At 45.5% G+C, this 20,093-nt stretch overlaps 1 protein-coding gene across 1 annotated transcript in view; it reads left to right on the top strand.

Annotated features, from left to right (window-relative positions):
• LOC142475286 (uncharacterized) overlaps window positions 1-20,093 on the top strand; it is a 36,943-nt gene that overhangs the window by 12,569 nt on the left and 4,281 nt on the right. Inside the window, exon 3 of the mRNA XM_075581218.1 lies at window positions 17,550-18,356. Within this exon, the coding sequence (XP_075437333.1) occupies window positions 17,550-18,356 (807 nt within the window). The remainder of the gene's footprint in view (window positions 1-17,549; window positions 18,357-20,093) is intronic.

Below are 20,093 nucleotides of genomic sequence, written 5' to 3'. Positions count from 1 at the left end.
GTTCTCTCCAGCCGCGCGGCGAGATTCAGAGAGAAAAAAAAAATGGCACTTTTTTTAAAACTCGCCATTATCTGCCTTTCTAAAGGCAGATTTCGCCAATACATGCCGCTTTCCCTGTTAGCGCTGCTCTCTGCATGAGGCCCTAAGACTTACATACAACATGGATTTAGGCTGCAACGATGAAGAATAAAGTATCCTGTGAATGACCCTCGTCTGGTTTCCAGGAGATTTTATAACTGGTCTTTGAAGCTGTCCTACCCAGATAAGCATCACCCTCCCCTCCCCCACTCCAGAAATTAAAGGCTGTTTACAAATACAATTATTCGTCATATTTTTAACACAAAATTAGAAGAATTACAAGCAATGGGGGCCTCACAAGTTGTCATTTCCTTGGGTTAAGGGCTAGTCTATGGAACGTCTTGCGGTTTGTGGGTGTTTAATTCTGTTAGTAGGGTTCATTTCATGGTGACTTTATTTCACCAAATTTCACCACTCTGTATCCGAACGGTATCAACATTGATTGGGAGATTATACATTTTTTATAATTCAATGTCTATGGATATTCTACGTGTGAACATTAGATTTAGGTATATGTTTCGGATTGAGTAGGGGTTCTTTTGGGTTCAATTCTAGGTATATGTGCCTCTATTATGTATACATCATATTCCCTATATACACACATTATGGGCTTTATGTTTCACATGTATATCTATTCTCCATCTTCAAGTTTCCAATATATTTGTTTAGGATTTATGTGCGTTCTACTGAAGTTGGTATTCAATTAGTTTATATGGATAATTTTATACTCATACTTGCTACATTATGCGCTATGCAATATGAATACATCACACCAGGTGTACGTAGTTCTGCTTGTATTCACTCATAACTTCATGTCTTATCCTGTGATTTCTCATTACAGTATTGTAGCCTCTCATGGATAGATTAAGTTAATATATTTAAATGTTTTTTTGAGATTTTTGTATATCTATTTATACAATTGTATATTTTCATCTTCATGCGTTATGTAGGTATATTTTATTTCTTTTTTATTTTGGAAGGTTTACATGCAAAATGTCAGTTGTGTCCATACAGTTTTTTCAGTTTTTTTCATTTCTCATTTGATTTTATTTACATTATAGCGTTTAGGTTATTATTTATTATTATACATTAGTTATTTATGTGTGGTATATTCTTTTAGTTTCTAGTTTTCAATCTTTTTTGTGGGTTCATATGTATATAACACTATGGTTGTGGTGATTATTACATATATTTTACATTATTTGTTCTTATAATATTTCAGGTGGTGTATTCATCATTATCTAGGAGTATAGTGATGTCTTATACATACATATTTATATTCACCATATTTAGATGTTCTTCATCTTTCATTGTATTTTTATGCTTTATATTTGTGAGCTATGCACCTTTATATGACTCATATGGTTGTTTATATTTCCTTTTTTATTTTATTAAATAATCCGCCGTCCCGTTTCCATCTCACGGTTCCTGGATACGGCCAATCACTTAGTGCTCGGTGTAATCACTTAGTGCTCGCTGTAATCACTTAGTGCTCGGTGTAATCACTTAGTGCTCGATGTAATCACTTAGTGCTCGGTGTAATCACTTAGTGCTCGGTGTAATCACTTAGTGCTCGGTGTAATCACTTAGTGCTCGATGTAATCACTTAGTGCTCGGTGTAATCACTTAGTGCTCGGTGTAATCACTTAGTGCTCGGTGTAATCACTTAGTGCTTGGTGCTTAGTGCTCGGTGTAATCACTTAGTGCTCGGTGTAATCAATTAGTGCTCGGTGTAATCACTTAGTGCTCGGTGTAATCACTTAGTGCTCGGTGTAATCACTTAGTGCTTGGTGCTTAGTGCTCGGTGTAATCACTTAGTGCTCGGTGTAATCACTTAGTGCTTGGTGCTTAGTGCTCGGTGTAATCACTTAGTGCTCGGTGTAATCACTTAGTGCTCGGTGTAATCACTTAGTGCTCGGTGTAATCACTTTGTGCTCGATGTAATCACTTAGTGCTCGGTGTAATCACTTAGTGCTCGGTGTAATCACTTAGTGCTCGGTGTAATCACTTAGTGCTCGGTGTAATCACTTAGTGCTCGGTGTAATCACTTAGTGCTCGATGTAATCACTTAGTGCTCGGTGTAATCACTTAGTGCTCGGTGTAATCACTTAGTGCTCTGTGTAATCACTTAGTGCTTGGTGCTTAGTGCTCGGTGTAATCACTTAGTGCTCGGTGTAATCACTTAGTGCTCGGTGTAATCACTTAGTGCTCGGTGTAATCACTTAGTGCTCGGTGTAATCACTTAGTGCTCGGTGTAATCACTTAGTGCTTGGTGCTTAGTGCTCGGTGTAATCACTTAGTGCTCGGTGTAATCACTTAGTGCTTGGTGCTTAGTGCTCGGTGTAATCACTTAGTGCTCGGTGTAATCACTTAGTGCTCGGTGTAATCACTTAGTGCTCGGTGTAATCACTTAGTGCTCGGTGTAATCACTTAGTGCTTGGTGCTTAGTGCTCGGTGTAATCACTTAGTGCTCGGTGTAATCACTTAGTGCTCGGTGTAATCACTTAGTGCTTGGTGCTTAGTGCTCGGTGTAATCACTTAGTGCTTGGTGCTTAGTGCTCGGTGTAATCACTTAGTGCTCGGTGTAATCACTTAGTGCTCGGTGTAATCACTTAGTGCTCGGTGTAATCACTTAGTGCTCGGTGTAATCAATTAGTGCTCGGTGTAATCACTTAGTGCTCGGTGTAATCACTTAGTGCTCGGTGTAATCACTTAGTGCTCGATGTAATCACTTAGTGCTCGGTGTAATCACTTAGTGCTCGGTGTAATCACTTAGTGCTCGGTGTAATCACTTAGGGCTCGGTGTAATCACTTAGTGCTCGGTGTAATCACTTAGTGCTCGGTGTAATCACTTAGTGCTCGGTGTAATCACATAGTGCTCGGTGTAATCACTTAGTGCTTGGTGCTCGGTGTAATCACTTAGTGCTCGGTGTAATCACTTAGTGCTCGGTGTAATCACTTAGTGCTTGGTGCTTAGTGCTCGGTGTAATCACTTAGTGCTCGGTGTAATCACTTAGTGCTCGGTGTAATCACTTAGTGCTCGGTGTAATCACTTAGTGCTCGGTGTAATCACTTAGTGCTTGGTGCTTAGTGCTCGGTGTAATCACTTAGTGCTCGGTGTAATCACTTAGTGCTCGGTGTAATCACTTAGTGCTCGGTGTAATCACTTAGTGCTCGGTGTAATCACTTAGTGCTCGGTGTAATCACTTAGTGCTTGGTGCTTAGTGCTCGGTGTAATCACTTAGTGCTTGGTGCTTAGTGCTCGGTGTAATCACTTAGTGCTTGGTGCTTAGTGCTCGGTGTAATCACTTAGTGCTTGGTGCTTAGTGCTCGGTGTAATCACTTAGTGCTTGGTGCTTAGTGCTCGGTGTAATCACTAAGTGCTTGGTGCTTAGTGCTCGGTGTAATCACTTAGTGCTCGGTGTAATCACTTAGTGCTCGGTGTAATCACTTAGTGCTCGGTGTAATCACTTAGTGCTCGGTGTAATCACTTAGTGCTCGGTGTAATCACTTAGTGCTCGGTGTAATCACTTAGTGCTCGGTGTAATCACTTAGTGCTCGGTGTAATCACTTAGTGCTCGATGTAATCACTTAGTGCTCGGTGTAATCACTTAGTGCTCGGTGTAATCACTTAGTGCTCGGTGTAATCACTTAGTGCTTGGTGCTTAGTGCTTGGTGTAATCACTTAGTGCTCGGTGTAATCACTTAGTGCTCGGTGTAATCACTTAGTGCTCGGTGTAATCACTTAGTGCTCGGTGTAATCACTTAGTGCTCGGTGTAATCACTTAGTGCTTGGTGCTTAGTGCTCGGTGTAATCACTTAGTGCTCGGTGTAATCACTTAGTGCTCGGTGCTTAGTGCTTGGTGTAATCACTTAGTGCTCGGTGTAATCACTTAGTGATCGGTGTAATCACTTAGTGCTCGGTGTAATCACATAGTGCTCGGTGTAATCACTTAGTGCTCGGTGTAATCACTTAGTGCTTGGTGCTTAGTGCTCGGTGTAATCACTTAGTGCTCGGTGTAATCACTTAGTGCTTGGTGCTTAGTGCTCGGTGTAATCACTTAGTGCTCGGTATAATCACTTAGTGCTCGGTGTAATCACTTAGTGCTCGGTGTAATCACTTAGTGCTCAGTGTAATCACTTAGTGCTTGGTGCTTAGTGCTCGGTGTAATCACTTAGTGCTTGGTGCTTAGTGCTCGGTGTAATCACTTAGTGCTCGGTGTAATCACTTAGTGCTCGGTGTAATCACTTAGTGCTCGGTGTAATCACTTAGTGCTCGGTGTAATCAATTAGTGCTCGGTGTAATCACTTAGTGCTCGGTGTAATCACTTAGTGCTCGGTGTAATCACTTAGTGCTCGGTGTAATCACTTAGTGCTCGGTGTAATCACTTAGTGCTCGGTGTAATCACTTAGTGCTCGGTGTAATCACTTAGGGCTCGGTGTAATCACTTAGTGCTCGGTGTAATCACTTAGTGCTCGGTGTAATCACTTAGTGCTCGGTGTAATCACTTAGTGCTTGGTGCTCGGTGTAATCACTTAGTGCTCGGTGTAATCACTTAGTGCTCGGTGTAATCACTTAGTGCTTGGTGCTTAGTGCTCGGTGTAATCACTTAGTGCTCGGTGTAATCACTTAGTGCTCGGTGTAATCACTTAGTGCTCGGTGTAATCACTTAGTGCTCGGTGTAATCACTTAGTGCTTGGTGCTTAGTGCTCGGTGTAATCACTTAGTGCTCGGTGTAATCACTTAGTGCTCGGTGTAATCACTTAGTGCTCGGTGTAATCACTTAGTGCTCGGTGTAATCACTTAGTGCTTGGTGCTTAGTGCTCGGTGTAATCACTTAGTGCTCGGTGTAATCACTTAGTGCTCGGTGTAATCACTTAGTGCTCGGTGTAATCACTTAGTGCTCGGTGTAATCACTTAGTGCTCGGTGTAATCACTTAGTGCTTGGTGCTTAGTGCTCGGTGTAATCACTTAGTGCTCGGTGTAATCACTTAGTGCTCGGTGTAATCACTTAGTGCTCGGTGTAATCACTTAGTGCTCGGTGTAATCACTTAGTGCTTGGTGCTTAGTGCTCGGTGTAATCACTTAGTGCTCGGTGTAATCACTTAGTGCTCGGTGTAATCACTTAGTGCTCGGTGTAATCACTTAGTGCTCGGTGTAATCACTTAGTGCTCGGTGTAATCACTTAGTGCTCGGTGTAATCACTTAGTGCTTGGTGCTTAGTGCTCGGTGTAATCACTTAGTGCTTGGTGCTTAGTGCTCGGTGTAATCACTTAGTGCTCGGTGTAATCACTTAGTGCTCGGTGTAATCACTTAGTGCTTGGTGCTTAGTGCTCGGTGTAATCACTTAGTGCTTGATGCTTAGTGCTCGGTGTAATCACTTAGTGCTCGGTGTAATCACTTAGTGCTCGGTGTTATCACTTAGTGCTCGGTGTAATCACTTAGTGCTCGGTGTAATCACTTAGTGCTCGGTGTAATCACTTAGTGCTCGGTGTAATCACTTAGTGCTTGGTGCTTAGTGCTCGGTGTAATCACTTAGTGCTCGGTGTAATCACTTAGTGCTCGGTGTAATCACTTAGTGCTCGGTGTAATCACTTAGTGCTCGGTGTAATCACTTAGTGCTCGGTGTAATCACTTAGTGCTTGGTGCTTAGTGCTCGGTGTAATCACTTAGTGCTCGGTGTAATCACTTAGTGCTCGGTGTAATCACTTAGTGCTCGGTGTAATCACTTAGTGCTCGGTGTAATCACTTAGTGCTCGGTGTAATCACTTAGTGCTTGGTGCTTAGTGCTCGGTGTAATCACTTAGTGCTCGGTGTAATCACTTAGTGCTCGGTGCTTAGTGCTTGGTGTAATCACTTAGTGCTCGGTGTAATCACTTAGTGATCGGTGTAATCACTTAGTGCTCGGTGTAATCACATAGTGCTCGGTGTAATCACTTAGTGCTCGGTGTAATCACTTAGTGCTTGGTGCTTAGTGCTCGGTGTAATCACTTAGTGCTCGGTGTAATCACTTAGTGCTTGGTGCTTAGTGCTCGGTGTAATCACTTAGTGCTCGGTATAATCACTTAGTGCTCGGTGTAATCACTTAGTGCTCGGTGTAATCACTTAGTGCTCAGTGTAATCACTTAGTGCTTGGTGCTTAGTGCTCAGTGTAATCACTTAGTGCTTGGTGCTTAGTGCTCGGTGTAATCACTTAGTGCTCGGTGTAATCACTTAGTGCTCGGTGTAATCACTTAGTGCTCGGTGTAATCACTTAGTGCTTGGTGTAATCAATTAGTGCTCGGTGTAATCACTTAGTGCTCGGTGTAATCACTTAGTGCTCGGTGTAATCACTTAGTGCTCGGTGTAATCACTTAGTGCTCGGTGTAATCACTTAGTGCTCGGTGTAATCACTTAGTGCTCGGTGTAATCACTTAGGGCTCGGTGTAATCACTTAGTGCTCGGTGTAATCACTTAGTGCTCGGTGTAATCACTTAGTGCTCGGTGTAATCACTTAGTGCTTGGTGCTCGGTGTAATCACTTAGTGCTCGGTGTAATCACTTAGTGCTTGGTGCTTAGTGCTCGGTGTAATCACTTAGTGCTCGGTGTAATCACTTAGTGCTCGGTGTAATCACTTAGTGCTCGGTGTAATCACTTAGTGCTTGGTGTAATCACTTAGTGCTTGGTGCTTAGTGCTCGGTGTAATCACTTAGTGCTCGGTGTAATCACTTAGTGCTCGGTGTAATCACTTAGTGCTCGGTGTAATCACTTAGTGCTCGGTGTAATCACTTAGTGCTCGGTGTAATCACTTAGTGCTTGGTGCTTAGTGCTCGGTGTAATCACTTAGTGCTCGGTGTAATCACTTAGTGCTCGGTGTAATCACTTAGTGCTCGGTGTAATCACTTAGTGCTCGGTGTAATCACTTAGTGCTCGGTGTAATCACTTAGTGCTCGGTGTAATCACTTAGTGCTTGGTGCTCGGTGTAATCACTTAGTGCTCGGTGTAATCACTTAGTGCTTGGTGCTTAGTGCTCGGTGTAATCACTTAGTGCTCGGTGTAATCACTTAGTGCTCGGTGTAATCACTTAGTGCTCGGTGTAATCACTTAGTGCTTGGTGTAATCACTTAGTGCTTGGTGCTTAGTGCTCGGTGTAATCACTTAGTGCTCGGTGTAATCACTTAGTGCTCGGTGTAATCACTTAGTGCTCGGTGTAATCACTTAGTGCTCGGTGTAATCACTTAGTGCTCGGTGTAATCACTTAGTGCTTGGTGCTTAGTGCTCGGTGTAATCACTTAGTGCTCGGTGTAATCACTTAGTGCTCGGTGTAATCACTTAGTGCTCGGTGTAATCACTTAGTGCTTGGTGCTTAGTGCTCGGTGTAATCACTTAGTGCTTGGTGCTTAGTGCTCGGTGTAATCACTTAGTGCTCGGTGTAATCACTTAGTGCTCGGTGTAATCACTTAGTGCTCGGTGTAATCACTTAGTGCTCGGTGTAATCACTTAGTGCTCGGTGTAATCACTTAGTGCTCGGTGTAATCACTTAGTGCTCGGTGTAATCACTTAGTGCTCGGTGTAATCACTTAGTGCTCGGTGTAATCACTTAGTGCTCGGTGTAATCACTTAGTGCTCGGTGTAATCACTTAGAGCTTGGTGTAATCACTTAGTGCTCGGTGTAATCACTTAGTGCTCGGTGTAATCACTTAGTGCTTGGTGTAATCACTTAGTGCTTGGTGCTTAGTGCTCGGTGTAATCACTTAGTGCTCGGTGTAATCACTTAGTGCTCGGTGTAATCACTTAGTGCTCGGTGTAATCACTTAGTGCTCGGTGTAATCACTTAGTGCTCGGTGTAATCACTTAGTGCTTGGTGCTTAGTGCTCGGTGTAATCACTTAGTGCTCGGTGTAATCACTTAGTGCTCGGTGTAATCACTTAGTGCTCGGTGTAATCACTTAGTGCTCGGTGTAATCACTTAGTGCTTGGTGCTTAGTGCTCGGTGTAATCACTTAGTGCTTGGTGCTTAGTGCTCGGTGTAATCACTTAGTGCTTGGTGCTTAGTGCTCGGTGTAATCACTTAGTGCTTGGTGCTTAGTGCTCGGTGTAATCACTTAGTGCTCGGTGTAATCACTTAGTGCTTGGTGTAATCACTTAGTGCTTGGTGCTTAGTGCTCGGTGTAATCACTTAGTGCTCGGTGTAATCACTTAGTGCTCGGTGTAATCACTTAGTGCTCGGTGTAATCACTTAGTGCTCGGTGTAATCACTTAGTGCTCGGTGTAATCACTTAGTGCTTGGTGCTTAGTGCTCGGTGTAATCACTTAGTGCTCGGTGTAATCACTTAGTGCTCGGTGTAATCACTTAGTGCTCGGTGTAATCACTTAGTGCTCGGTGTAATCACTTAGTGCTTGGTGCTTAGTGCTCGGTGTAATCACTTAGTGCTTGGTGCTTAGTGCTCGGTGTAATCACTTAGTGCTTGGTGCTTAGTGCTCGGTGTAATCACTTAGTGCTTGGTGCTTAGTGCTCGGTGTAATCACTTAGTGCTTGGTGTAATCACTTAGTGCTTGGTGCTTAGTGCTCGGTGTAATCACTTAGTGCTCGGTGTAATCACTTAGTGCTCGGTGTAATCACTTAGTGCTCGGTGTAATCACTTAGTGCTCGGTGTAATCACTTAGTGCTCGGTGTAATCACTTAGTGCTTGGTGCTTAGTGCTCGGTGTAATCACTTAGTGCTCGGTGTAATCACTTAGTGCTCGGTGTAATCACTTAGTGCTCGGTGTAATCACTTAGTGCTCGGTGTAATCACTTAGTGCTTGGTGCTTAGTGCTCGGTGTAATCACTTAGTGCTTGGTGCTTAGTGCTCGGTGTAATCACTTAGTGCTCGGTGTAATCACTTAGTGCTCGGTGTAATCACTTAGTGCTCGGTGTAATCACTTAGTGCTTGGTGCTCGGTGTAATCACTTAGTGCTCGGTGTAATCACTTAGTGCTTGGTGCTTAGTGCTCGGTGTAATCACTTAGTGCTCGGTGTAATCACTTAGTGCTCGGTGTAATCACTTAGTGCTCGGTGTAATCACTTAGTGCTCGGTGTAATCACTTAGTGCTCGGTGTAATCACTTAGTGCTCGGTGTAATCACTTAGTGCTCGGTGTAATCACTTAGTGCTCGGTGTAATCACTTAGTGCTCGATGTAATCACTTAGTGCTCGGTGTAATCACTTAGTGCTCGGTGTAATCACTTAGTGCTCGGTGTAATCACTTAGTGCTTGGTGCTTAGTGCTTGGTGTAATCACTTAGTGCTCGGTGTAATCACTTAGTGCTCGGTGTAATCACTTAGTGCTCGGTGTAATCACTTAGTGCTCGGTGTAATCACTTAGTGCTCGGTGTAATCACTTAGTGCTTGGTGCTTAGTGCTCGGTGTAATCACTTAGTGCTCGGTGTAATCACTTAGTGCTCGGTGCTTAGTGCTTGGTGTAATCACTTAGTGCTCGGTGTAATCACTTAGTGATCGGTGTAATCACTTAGTGCTCGGTGTAATCACATAGTGCTCGGTGTAATCACTTAGTGCTCGGTGTAATCACTTAGTGCTTGGTGCTTAGTGCTCGGTGTAATCACTTAGTGCTCGGTGTAATCACTTAGTGCTTGGTGCTTAGTGCTCGGTGTAATCACTTAGTGCTCGGTATAATCACTTAGTGCTCGGTGTAATCACTTAGTGCTCGGTGTAATCACTTAGTGCTCAGTGTAATCACTTAGTGCTTGGTGCTTAGTGCTCGGTGTAATCACTTAGTGCTTGGTGCTTAGTGCTCGGTGTAATCACTTAGTGCTCGGTGTAATCACTTAGTGCTCGGTGTAATCACTTAGTGCTCGGTGTAATCACTTAGTGCTCGGTGTAATCAATTAGTGCTCGGTGTAATCACTTAGTGCTCGGTGTAATCACTTAGTGCTCGGTGTAATCACTTAGTGCTCGGTGTAATCACTTAGTGCTCGGTGTAATCACTTAGTGCTCGGTGTAATCACTTAGTGCTCGGTGTAATCACTTAGGGCTCGGTGTAATCACTTAGTGCTCGGTGTAATCACTTAGTGCTCGGTGTAATCACTTAGTGCTCGGTGTAATCACTTAGTGCTTGGTGCTCGGTGTAATCACTTAGTGCTCGGTGTAATCACTTAGTGCTCGGTGTAATCACTTAGTGCTTGGTGCTTAGTGCTCGGTGTAATCACTTAGTGCTCGGTGTAATCACTTAGTGCTCGGTGTAATCACTTAGTGCTCGGTGTAATCACTTAGTGCTCGGTGTAATCACTTAGTGCTTGGTGCTTAGTGCTCGGTGTAATCACTTAGTGCTCGGTGTAATCACTTAGTGCTCGGTGTAATCACTTAGTGCTCGGTGTAATCACTTAGTGCTCGGTGTAATCACTTAGTGCTTGGTGCTTAGTGCTCGGTGTAATCACTTAGTGCTCGGTGTAATCACTTAGTGCTCGGTGTAATCACTTAGTGCTCGGTGTAATCACTTAGTGCTCGGTGTAATCACTTAGTGCTCGGTGTAATCACTTAGTGCTTGGTGCTTAGTGCTCGGTGTAATCACTTAGTGCTCGGTGTAATCACTTAGTGCTCGGTGTAATCACTTAGTGCTCGGTGTAATCACTTAGTGCTCGGTGTAATCACTTAGTGCTTGGTGCTTAGTGCTCGGTGTAATCACTTAGTGCTCGGTGTAATCACTTAGTGCTCGGTGTAATCACTTAGTGCTCGGTGTAATCACTTAGTGCTCGGTGTAATCACTTAGTGCTCGGTGTAATCACTTAGTGCTCGGTGTAATCACTTAGTGCTTGGTGCTTAGTGCTCGGTGTAATCACTTAGTGCTTGGTGCTTAGTGCTCGGTGTAATCACTTAGTGCTCGGTGTAATCACTTAGTGCTCGGTGTAATCACTTAGTGCTTGGTGCTTAGTGCTCGGTGTAATCACTTAGTGCTTGATGCTTAGTGCTCGGTGTAATCACTTAGTGCTCGGTGTAATCACTTAGTGCTCGGTGTTATCACTTAGTGCTCGGTGTAATCACTTAGTGCTCGGTGTAATCACTTAGTGCTCGGTGTAATCACTTAGTGCTCGGTGTAATCACTTAGTGCTTGGTGCTTAGTGCTCGGTGTAATCACTTAGTGCTCGGTGTAATCACTTAGTGCTCGGTGTAATCACTTAGTGCTCGGTGTAATCACTTAGTGCTCGGTGTAATCACTTAGTGCTCGGTGTAATCACTTAGTGCTTGGTGCTTAGTGCTCGGTGTAATCACTTAGTGCTCGGTGTAATCACTTAGTGCTCGGTGTAATCACTTAGTGCTCGGTGTAATCACTTAGTGCTCGGTGTAATCACTTAGTGCTCAGTGTAATCACTTAGTGCTTGGTGCTTAGTGCTCGGTGTAATCACTTAGTGCTCGGTGTAATCACTTAGTGCTCGGTGCTTAGTGCTTGGTGTAATCACTTAGTGCTCGGTGTAATCACTTAGTGATCGGTGTAATCACTTAGTGCTCGGTGTAATCACATAGTGCTCGGTGTAATCACTTAGTGCTCGGTGTAATCACTTAGTGCTTGGTGCTTAGTGCTCGGTGTAATCACTTAGTGCTCGGTGTAATCACTTAGTGCTTGGTGCTTAGTGCTCGGTGTAATCACTTAGTGCTCGGTATAATCACTTAGTGCTCGGTGTAATCACTTAGTGCTCGGTGTAATCACTTAGTGCTCAGTGTAATCACTTAGTGCTTGGTGCTTAGTGCTCAGTGTAATCACTTAGTGCTTGGTGCTTAGTGCTCGGTGTAATCACTTAGTGCTCGGTGTAATCACTTAGTGCTCGGTGTAATCACTTAGTGCTCGGTGTAATCACTTAGTGCTTGGTGTAATCAATTAGTGCTCGGTGTAATCACTTAGTGCTCGGTGTAATCACTTAGTGCTCGGTGTAATCACTTAGTGCTCGGTGTAATCACTTAGTGCTCGGTGTAATCACTTAGTGCTCGGTGTAATCACTTAGTGCTCGGTGTAATCACTTAGGGCTCGGTGTAATCACTTAGTGCTCGGTGTAATCACTTAGTGCTCGGTGTAATCACTTAGTGCTCGGTGTAATCACTTAGTGCTTGGTGCTCGGTGTAATCACTTAGTGCTCGGTGTAATCACTTAGTGCTTGGTGCTTAGTGCTCGGTGTAATCACTTAGTGCTCGGTGTAATCACTTAGTGCTCGGTGTAATCACTTAGTGCTCGGTGTAATCACTTAGTGCTTGGTGTAATCACTTAGTGCTTGGTGCTTAGTGCTCGGTGTAATCACTTAGTGCTCGGTGTAATCACTTAGTGCTCGGTGTAATCACTTAGTGCTCGGTGTAATCACTTAGTGCTCGGTGTAATCACTTAGTGCTCGGTGTAATCACTTAGTGCTTGGTGCTTAGTGCTCGGTGTAATCACTTAGTGCTCGGTGTAATCACTTAGTGCTCGGTGTAATCACTTAGTGCTCGGTGTAATCACTTAGTGCTCGGTGTAATCACTTAGTGCTCGGTGTAATCACTTAGTGCTCGGTGTAATCACTTAGTGCTTGGTGCTCGGTGTAATCACTTAGTGCTCGGTGTAATCACTTAGTGCTTGGTGCTTAGTGCTCGGTGTAATCACTTAGTGCTCGGTGTAATCACTTAGTGCTCGGTGTAATCACTTAGTGCTCGGTGTAATCACTTAGTGCTTGGTGTAATCACTTAGTGCTTGGTGCTTAGTGCTCGGTGTAATCACTTAGTGCTCGGTGTAATCACTTAGTGCTCGGTGTAATCACTTAGTGCTCGGTGTAATCACTTAGTGCTCGGTGTAATCACTTAGTGCTCGGTGTAATCACTTAGTGCTTGGTGCTTAGTGCTCGGTGTAATCACTTAGTGCTCGGTGTAATCACTTAGTGCTCGGTGTAATCACTTAGTGCTCGGTGTAATCACTTAGTGCTTGGTGCTTAGTGCTCGGTGTAATCACTTAGTGCTTGGTGCTTAGTGCTCGGTGTAATCACTTAGTGCTCGGTGTAATCACTTAGTGCTCGGTGTAATCACTTAGTGCTCGGTGTAATCACTTAGTGCTCGGTGTAATCACTTAGTGCTCGGTGTAATCACTTAGTGCTCGGTGTAATCACTTAGTGCTCGGTGTAATCACTTAGTGCTCGGTGTAATCACTTAGTGCTCGGTGTAATCACTTAGTGCTCGGTGTAATCACTTAGTGCTCGGTGTAATCACTTAGTGCTCGGTGTAATCACTTAGAGCTTGGTGTAATCACTTAGTGCTCGGTGTAATCACTTAGTGCTCGGTGTAATCACTTAGTGCTTGGTGTAATCACTTAGTGCTTGGTGCTTAGTGCTCGGTGTAATCACTTAGTGCTCGGTGTAATCACTTAGTGCTCGGTGTAATCACTTAGTGCTCGGTGTAATCACTTAGTGCTCGGTGTAATCACTTAGTGCTCGGTGTAATCACTTAGTGCTTGGTGCTTAGTGCTCGGTGTAATCACTTAGTGCTCGGTGTAATCACTTAGTGCTCGGTGTAATCACTTAGTGCTCGGTGTAATCACTTAGTGCTCGGTGTAATCACTTAGTGCTTGGTGCTTAGTGCTCGGTGTAATCACTTAGTGCTTGGTGCTTAGTGCTCGGTGTAATCACTTAGTGCTTGGTGCTTAGTGCTCGGTGTAATCACTTAGTGCTTGGTGCTTAGTGCTCGGTGTAATCACTTAGTGCTCGGTGTAATCACTTAGTGCTTGGTGTAATCACTTAGTGCTTGGTGCTTAGTGCTCGGTGTAATCACTTAGTGCTCGGTGTAATCACTTAGTGCTCGGTGTAATCACTTAGTGCTCGGTGTAATCACTTAGTGCTCGGTGTAATCACTTAGTGCTCGGTGTAATCACTTAGTGCTTGGTGCTTAGTGCTCGGTGTAATCACTTAGTGCTCGGTGTAATCACTTAGTGCTCGGTGTAATCACTTAGTGCTCGGTGTAATCACTTAGTGCTCGGTGTAATCACTTAGTGCTTGGTGCTTAGTGCTCGGTGTAATCACTTAGTGCTTGGTGCTTAGTGCTCGGTGTAATCACTTAGTGCTTGGTGCTTAGTGCTCGGTGTAATCACTTAGTGCTTGGTGCTTAGTGCTCGGTGTAATCACTTAGTGCTTGGTGTAATCACTTAGTGCTTGGTGCTTAGTGCTCGGTGTAATCACTTAGTGCTCGGTGTAATCACTTAGTGCTCGGTGTAATCACTTAGTGCTCGGTGTAATCACTTAGTGCTCGGTGTAATCACTTAGTGCTCGGTGTAATCACTTAGTGCTTGGTGCTTAGTGCTCGGTGTAATCACTTAGTGCTCGGTGTAATCACTTAGTGCTCGGTGTAATCACTTAGTGCTCGGTGTAATCACTTAGTGCTCGGTGTAATCACTTAGTGCTTGGTGCTTAGTGCTCGGTGTAATCACTTAGTGCTTGGTGCTTAGTGCTCGGTGTAATCACTTAGTGCTTGGTGCTTAGTGCTCGGTGTAATCACTTAGTGCTTGGTGCTTAGTGCTCGGTGTAATCACTTAGTGCTCGGTGTAATCACTTAGTGCTTGGTGCTTAGTGCTCGGTGTAATCACTTAGTGCTTGGTGCTTAGTGCTCGGTGTAATCACTTAGTGCTCGGTGTAATCACTTAGTGCTCGGTGTAATCACTTAGTGCTCGGTGTAATCACTTAGTGCTCGGTGTAATCACTTAGTGCTCGGTGTAATCACTTAGTGCTCGGTGTAATCACTTAGTGCTCGGTGTAATCACTTAGTGCTCGGTGTAATCACTTAGTGCTCGGTGTAATCACTTAGTGCTCGGTGTAATCACTTAGTGCTCGGTGTAATCACTTAGTGCTCGGTGTAATCACTTAGTGCTCGGTGTAATCACTTAGAGCTTGGTGTAATCACTTAGTGCTCGGTGTAATCACTTAGTGCTCGGTGTAATCACTTAGTGCTCGGTGTAATCACTTAGTGCTCGGTGTAATCACTTAGTGCTCGGTGTAATCACTTAGTGCTCGGTGTAATCACTTAGTGCTCTGTGTAATCACTTAGTGCTCGGTGTAATCACTTAGTGCTCGGTGTAATCACTTAGTGCTCGGTGTAATCACTTAGTGCTCGGTGTAATCACTTAGTGCTCGGTGTAATCACTTAGTGCTCGGTGTAATCATTTAGTGCTTGGTGCTTAGTGCTCGGTGTAATCACTTAGTGCTCGGTGTAATCACTTAGTGCTCGGTGTTATCACTTAGTGCTCGGTGTAATCACTTAGTGCTCGGTGTAATCACTTAGTGCTCGGTGTTATCACTTAGTGCTCGGTGTAATCACTTAGTGCTCGGTGTAATCACTTAGTGCTCGGTGTAATCACTTAGTGCTCGGTGTAATCACTTAGTGCTTGGTGCTTAGTGCTCGGTGTAATCACTTAGTGCTCGGTGTAATCACTTAGTGCTCGGTGTAATCACTTAGTGCTCGGTGTAATCACTTAGTGCTCGGTGTAATCACTTAGTGCTCGGTGTAATCACTTAGTGCTTGGTGCTTAGTGCTCGGTGTAATCACTTAGTGCTCGGTGTAATCACTTAGTGCTCGGTGTAATCACTTAGTGCTCGGTGTAATCACTTAGTGCTCGGTGTAATCACTTAGTGCTCGGTGTAATCACTTAGTGCTCGGTGTAATCACTTAGTGCTTGGTGCTTAGTGCTCGGTGTAATCACTTAGTGCTCGGTGTAATCACTTAGTGCTCGGTGTAATCACTTAGTGATCGGTGTAATCACTTAGTGCTCGGTGTAATCACTTAGTGCTCGGTGTAATCACTTAGTGCTTGGTGCTTAGTGCTCGGTGTAATCACTTAGTGCTCGGTGTAATCACTTAGTGCTCGGTGTAATCACTTAGTGCTCGGTGTAATCACTTAGTGCTCGGTGTAATCACTTAGTGCTTGGTGTAATCACTTAGTTCTTGGTGCTTAGTGCTCAGTGTAATCACTTAGTGCTTGGTGCTTAGTGCTCGGTGTAATCACTTAGTGCTCGGTGTAATCACTTAGTGCTCGGTGTAATCACTTAGTGCTCGGTGTAATCACTTAGTGCTGGGTGTAATCACTTAGTGCTTGGTGCTTAGTGCTCGATGTAATCACTTAGTGCTCGGTGTAATCACTTAGTGCTCGGTGTAATCACTTAGTGCTCGGTGTAATCACTTAGTGCTCGGTGTAATCACTTAGTGCTCGGTGTAATCACTTAGTGCTCGGTGTAATCACTTAGTGCTCGGTGTAATCACTTAGTGCTCAGTGTAATCACTTAGTGCTCGGTGTAATCACTTAGTGCTTAGTGCTTAGTGCTCGGTGTAATCACTTAGTGCTCGGTGTAATCACTTAGTGCTCGGTGTAATCACTTAGTGCTTGGTGCTTAGTGCTCGGTGTAATCACTTAGTGCTCGGTGTAATCACTTAGTGCTCGGTGTAATCACTTAGTGCTTGGTGCTTAGTGCTCGGTGTAATCACTTAGTGCTCGGTGTAATCACTTAGTGCTCGGTGTAATCACTTAGTGCTTGGTGCTTAGTGCTCGGTGTAATCACTTAGTGCTCGGTGTAATCACTTAGTGCTCGGTGTAATCACTTAGTGCTCGGTGTAATCACTTAGTGCTCGGTGTAATCACTTAGTGCTTGGTGCTTAGTGCTCGGTGTAATCACTTAGTGCTCGGTGTAATCACTTAGTGCTCGGTGTAATCACTTAGTGCTCGGTGTAATCACTTAGTGTTCGGTGTAATCACTTAGTGCTCGGTGTAATCACTTAGTGCTCGGTGTAATCACTTAGTGCTCGGTGTAATCACTTAGTGCTCGGTGTAATCACTTAGTGCTTGGTGTAATCACTTAGTGCTCGGTGTAATCACTTAGTGCTCGGTGTAATCACTCAGTGCTCGGTGTAATCACTTAGTGCTTGGTGCTTAGTGCTCGGTGTAATCACTTAGTGCTCGGTGTAATCACTCAGTGCTCGGTGTAATCACTTAGTGCTCGGTGTAATCACTTAGTGCTCGGTGTAATCACTTAGTGCTCGGTGTAATCACTTAGTGCTTGGTGCTTAGTGCTCGGTGTAATCACTTAGTGCTCGGTGTAATCACTTAGTGCTCGGTGTAATCACTTAGTGCTCGGTGTAATCACTTAGTGCTCGGTGTAATCACTTAGTGCTCGGTGTAATCACTTAGTGCTCGGTGTAATCACTTAGTGCTCGGTGTAATCACTTAGTGCTCGGTGTAATCACTTAGTGCTCGGTGGGATCATTCATGCTCCGGGTTTCCCCTGGATGATGGTGGGAGGAACCATATATATATTGCATCCTCCACCAAGCCTCACTACCCTTTGATAAAGCGCCCTGAGCGGCGGGAAACGCGTCGGGGGAAGTGTCCTGTTTTTAGATGTTGGCTATTATGCCCAATAAAGTGATTTAATTGTATTTTTGCCTACTACCAGCTCCTTTTTCTGTCTAGCAGTGCCCCATGGATTCTCCTTTTCTTTTATTTCACCAAAGGCTCCTCCCAGGTCCGAGTTTCCCAATATGAGCGGGTCTCGGCGTCAGCGGGAAGCTCCGCCGTGTTGGGCTGCTTTGTGGAAGGTGAGGAGATCCAGGACTTCAGTATCCAGTGGTTCCAGCAGAAGCCGGGCAGTCCCCCCTCTCACATTCTCAGGCATGGAAATGACTCCAATATTCACCGGGGAGACGCCTTCCCTGAGCGCTTCCAGCCAGCCAGGAACAGCAGCTCCAGCGCCTTCCCCGAGCGCTTCCAGCCAGCCAGGAACAGCAGCTCCAGCGCCTTCCCCGAGCGCTTCCAGCCAGCCAGGAACAGCAGCTCCAGCGCCTTCCTCGAGCGTTTCCAGCCAGCCAGGAACAGCAGCTCCAACGCCTTCCCCGAGCGCTTCCAGCCAGCCAGGAACAGCAGCTCCAGCGCCTTCCCCGAGCGCTTCCAGCCAGCCAGGAACAGCAGCTCCAACGCCTTCCTCGAGCGTTTCCAGCAAGCCAGGAACAGCAGCTCCAGTGCCTTCCCCGAGCGCTTCCAGCCAGCCAGGAACAGCAGCTCCAGCGCCTTCCCCGAGCGCTTCCAGCCAGCCAGGAACAGCAGCTCCAGCGCCTTCCCCGAGCGCTTCCAGCCAGCCAGGAACAGCAGCTCCAGAGCCTTCCCCGAGCGCTTCCAGCCAGCCAGGAACAGCAGCTCCAACGCCTACTTCCTCCAGATCACGGCACTTACTACAGGGGACAGTGCACAATACTGGTGTCTTCTAGTGAAGGATCCCGGGCTCCCAGTGTGGGGGGGCGGAACCCGCCTAAGTGTTTTTGGTGGTAGGTAAAATAAATATGTGCGTGTTTACATTGGCAGATAGCGGACTGCATTAACCCATTCACTGCCACGTGAGTCCACATTGCATGGTAAAGTAGTGGCAGACATGGGTGGGGGAGCGGGTGTGACTTGACCGCTCCAGAAGGTATACAGTAGGTGCTTACATTATGTCATTGAGAGCTATGAAATGAGCAGAGGTTTAGGTGAAGTTAAAGCTAGCTGGGTAAGTATAGAGTAATATTAGAAAGCGAGCCATGTGGTGGCCCCCAATGACTGAGCACCCTGGTGCATGTAATTTAGGGTGTATTTGGGTGACTGGATAGGGAATGTCTCCCACCTTATCTTGGGAATGCCACAACAATGTGGTTGTGAAAGGGCGTTGGATGTACTATATTTGTATGGGAGTTAAATCTCCCGCCGATAGAGCCCGTAGGACTTGCATACGGGAGCCTCACATGCTCCAATACAGCTCCGATCCGACCTGTGCACACACACAGCGTTCCTCTGGGATGCATCACAAAGTCACTGTGCATGTTGTGTAGCTGCGACAAAGGTGCATATTAAATATTGTGTGATCATTTGTCCAACGCTGGAGAGAGGGGAATGGAGAGAGAGGAGAGGAAGAGGGAGAGAAGGAGAGGAAGGGAGAGAGGAATGAGAGAGAAGAGAGAGGAATGGGAGAGAGATCTCTGTTTTATTTTGGGAGATCTGACCTCTGCTCACTGTTTCTAGTTCTGTACGTTTAAGGAAATCTGCATTTTTTTATCAGATACATCACAGAATCTGATGTGAAATGGATCAGCCCAGCAGTACAGAACTTTATAGTGAAATCCATAGCCAATGTCTTAACAAATCATTTTGAATGTAGTACGTTTAAATGTGTGTGTGTGTGTGTGTGTGTGTGTGTGTGTGTGTGTGTGTGTGTGTGTGTGTGTGTGTGTGTGTGTATATAGCCAATAAAGAATATCACTTGTGAGCACATTCACATGTCTCAGACAGGTCTGCACACCTGCCTTTCAACCATTATCACCTAGTATACAGTGCTCCCACTGCAGCAAGGGATTCTGGGAAATTACATTCAAATGAGCACACAATGTGTCACCTTTTGCCTGGAATATCCATTCACATGGAGCTCATATAAGCAGATGTAACACTGTTCACACAGCTTTTAAGCACAGCATGAGACTAGCAAAGCAAGTCAAACCACTCACAGACATGTTTCAACCTTGATGGGTTTCATCAGTGTGAGGTTGGTTTATACTTGCTTTGCTTGAAAGGCGGGCTGCAGACCTGTCTGAGACATACAAATGTGCTCACAAGCGATATTCTTTATTGGCTACTAGCTGATATACCCGGCGTTGCCCGGGATGTAAATTCTCTGCTCCCCCTGTCTCTCTCCGCTCCCCCTGTTTCTCTCCGCTCCACCCATTCACCTCTCTCTCCCTCTTCCCCACGTCTCTTTTTCCCCCGTTCACAGCAATCCGGTCCCCTCCCTGCAAATGAATGCCCCCCCCCTCCCTTCACAGCTCCAGTCCCCGCCCCCCCCCCCCCCCCCGTTCACAGCTCTATTCCCCCCCGTTCACACCTCCGGCCCCCCTCCCCCCTCCACATCTCCGGTCCCCCCCCTTCACAGCTCCGGCCCCCCTCCCCCCTCCACAGCTCCGGTCCCCCCCCCCCCTCACAGCTCCGGTCCCCCCCTCCCCCCTTCACAGCTCCGGCCCCACTCCCCCTTCCACAGC

This window comes from Ascaphus truei, unplaced genomic scaffold, assembly GCF_040206685.1.
Source record: "Ascaphus truei isolate aAscTru1 unplaced genomic scaffold, aAscTru1.hap1 HAP1_SCAFFOLD_1132, whole genome shotgun sequence".
In the NCBI taxonomy this organism is placed as follows: domain Eukaryota; kingdom Metazoa; phylum Chordata; class Amphibia; order Anura; family Ascaphidae; genus Ascaphus; species Ascaphus truei.
The sequence above is the reverse complement of the archived record's forward strand: the minus strand, read 5'-3'. Positions and strand labels throughout refer to the sequence as shown.